The sequence below is a fragment of the Poecilia latipinna genome, unplaced genomic scaffold, assembly GCF_001443285.1.
Source record: "Poecilia latipinna isolate Pla-1442-1.1 unplaced genomic scaffold, P_latipinna-1.0 Scaffold1121, whole genome shotgun sequence".
NCBI classification, from domain to species: Eukaryota; Metazoa; Chordata; class Actinopteri; order Cyprinodontiformes; family Poeciliidae; genus Poecilia; species Poecilia latipinna.
Window position 1 is genome coordinate 206711 of NW_015113737.1, and position 2753 is coordinate 209463.

Sequence of the window (2753 nt, forward strand, 5' to 3'; positions counted from 1 at the left end):
TATATGGTTTGGCTGTGGGTAGAGAAACTGAACTAAACTTTTCAAAAAATGTGTTTCAGAACAATTAGTGATTTAACAAGGGGAGCAATTACTGTTCTAAATAAATACAATCATTTGAAAATTGTTTGTTGCATTTACTCATCTACCTCTGTCTAATATAAGAATTGTTTGATGATCTGAAACATTTAATTGTGCCAAAAAAAAAAATAAATAAATAAATAAAAGAAAGAAAAAAGAAAAAAGAAGCAAAATCAGAAGAGATCTGTGTGAGGGGGAATTATTTTTTAGCATATTGTCCAATTAATAATAATAATAATAATAAAAAAATCTCAGACACAGCTGCTGTTCAGAGCATCGGGTGTATGTTAGGTTAAGTTCATTGTGTGCTCACGCTCATTTACTTATCTTATCTGTCCTGTTTTGTGTTGCAATCTACTGAACCAACTTGAAAGTTTTATGGTCAAGGTATGCTTATATAACGTGCAGATTACAGATAAGGCCAATGTCAAAGGCAGCGTGGCCAAAAAACAAGCAGACAACCTTCTAGAATTTAATATTTTCATGATTTGACTGTATAATCCAACTCCCAAATTAGGAATAAACACTTCTTGAAGTTCAAGTTAAATTCATTTGAGCTTCTCTGTAAAATCATGAGACAAAATGGAAATGCTTTATGTTTGGTATGTGCAGCAAAAGTAAGTGGAAACGTGTCAGAAGTTTGGTCACATTAATTAAAGGGAATGCTGTTTAAGTTCTTATGGGCTGCATTTAATGAGTGGAGCAAGAAACCATAAAAACATCCCATTTCCCTCTTTGTGAGGGAAGGAAAGTCTGGGTTCAGCTAAAAGTCTGTACTTTTCTAGTCTGATGCTTTTTTTCTTTAAAACATCCTCTCAGTCTGTCAGGCAAAAACTTATCACCAAATGATCATGTTTGTTTTCTCGCAGAAATAAACCTAAAACCATCACCAGTCACATCAGTCTTGTTTCAGTTGATAAAAAAAAAAATAATAATAATAAAAAAAATCAACAAAAGCCCACCCAACTTTTATGGGGTTTGAGTTGAATAATTCATTCCTAAAAGCTTCACTTTTTTGGCCTTAACCTTTCAGTCTAAAATACATACATTCTGGAAAAAATAAAAAATAAAAAATTACAAGTTTGAAAAAAATGCCTGCTTTTTCAATTGTTTTGCTTAATATTCGATACGTTAGCCATTTGCATTCATGTAGTTACATCAAGATGCGTACTTTATGTTCATTAATTATTTTTAGAGGATGCAAAAATACATTTAGAAACGGGTTCCAATTTAAGAGGATGTCTCAAAAAATACTATTATGAGAAATTAAACATCCAGCTTTGTCAATGTTTAATTAATTTTTATAGATGCATTAAATCATTTACTTCAAATCAGATTCAGACAAGCTACTCACATAGGGAGTCCTTTCTCCGTACTTGCTCCAGAAGGTCATCTTGACGGTGTTCTTGTGGCCCGTTCGCTGGTCAAAGGTCTGGCAGGTCTCAAACGGAGGACTGTACAGGTGCAAACTCACGGCGCACTCTGTGTGACTGACGTTTTCTACACGATGCAGACCAATGGAGTCTGAAACACACACGGACATGTTTAGAGACGGCGTCTCTGGAGAGGTGCGAGTCCGACACCAAACATCACACTCAGGCTCCATTTGCTGCACGGCGTGGACTTGGAGCAGAGAACTAAATGGTGTTCATTGTGCAGACACAACTAACTGGGAAGTAGCGTTAGACCTATTTAGCATCACACTAACCGGTGTGCAACTGTTGAAGCTGAAATGCCGTGTTGTGCATGGCAATGTCTGCTTTACTGAGATATTCTGCATCTCTCACATGAGAGTCAAAGTAGGACATGATTGGTCAATAGGACATAACTATGCTGCAAGTCAACGCAAAAGCAATAGAATGTTGAAAGGTGAAAGGCTTGCAGTACGGGCCAAAAAAAAAAAAAGAACCAGTTTTCTTTCTTACCGTTGATGTAAGCGACCTTGTTCTCCTGGAGGATCCTCTGAGATTTCTGCACCATGTCTCCATGTGATTTGCGGTCCGGCCAGTCGAACAGCGTTTCCTTCAGCTGTCCCTGCAGGAGCTTCAGGAAGCAGTGAGAGTCTGTGTGGTCGTGGATACTACTGCAAAGTGTCAAAGAGCACACAAGCCTTCGGCATCAGGATGTGCAAGCGCTGACCTTTCAGAGACATGTCAAGTTTTCTGCCTATTGAATACCTGCAGAGAGATTTAATCTGAAAATAAATGTGTGGTCTTCAGCGTTTGTGACAAGACCTCATCACAACCTCTTGTGCAAAATTATATGCATGTTATATAATGTTTGAATTTGCTCACGAGGCGACCAATGTCACCAATAGTAGATGGAACACTGAAATATCTGATCTGCAGTATTTAAACAAATAAGAATCATGCCATGATGATGAATTAAAACTGGTTTAAATGTACCTAAGAAAAGATAGAAAAACAACTTTTGTGATTTATATAAATTCACCTGCCATGTCCTTCACCCCAACAGAGAATCATGAGATTGAACTTCCCATTACCCTCATCAACCAAGTTCCTTGTGTACCTGCAGAAAACAACAGAGACTCACTGGATTAGAACAGAGACAATCAATTTTGGTGTTAGCTTGACAGGAAAAAAAAAAAAAAAAAAAAAAAAAATTTCAAAAAAGCCGCTGTTTAAAAAAAAAATTTTGTTGAAAAAAATAAGTTT

At 36.6% G+C, this 2753-nt stretch overlaps 1 protein-coding gene across 1 annotated transcript in view; it reads right to left on the reverse strand.

Annotated features, from left to right (window-relative positions):
• Window positions 1–2753, reverse strand: part of cdo1 (cysteine dioxygenase, type I) — a 25857-nt gene that overhangs the window by 18506 nt on the left and 4598 nt on the right. Inside the window, exons 2-4 of the mRNA XM_015052593.1 lie at window positions 2530–2607; window positions 2004–2161; window positions 1433–1602 (exon numbers count right to left, since the gene is read on the reverse strand). Of these exons, the coding sequence (XP_014908079.1) occupies window positions 1433–1602; window positions 2004–2161; window positions 2530–2607 (406 nt within the window). The remainder of the gene's footprint in view (window positions 1–1432; window positions 1603–2003; window positions 2162–2529; window positions 2608–2753) is intronic.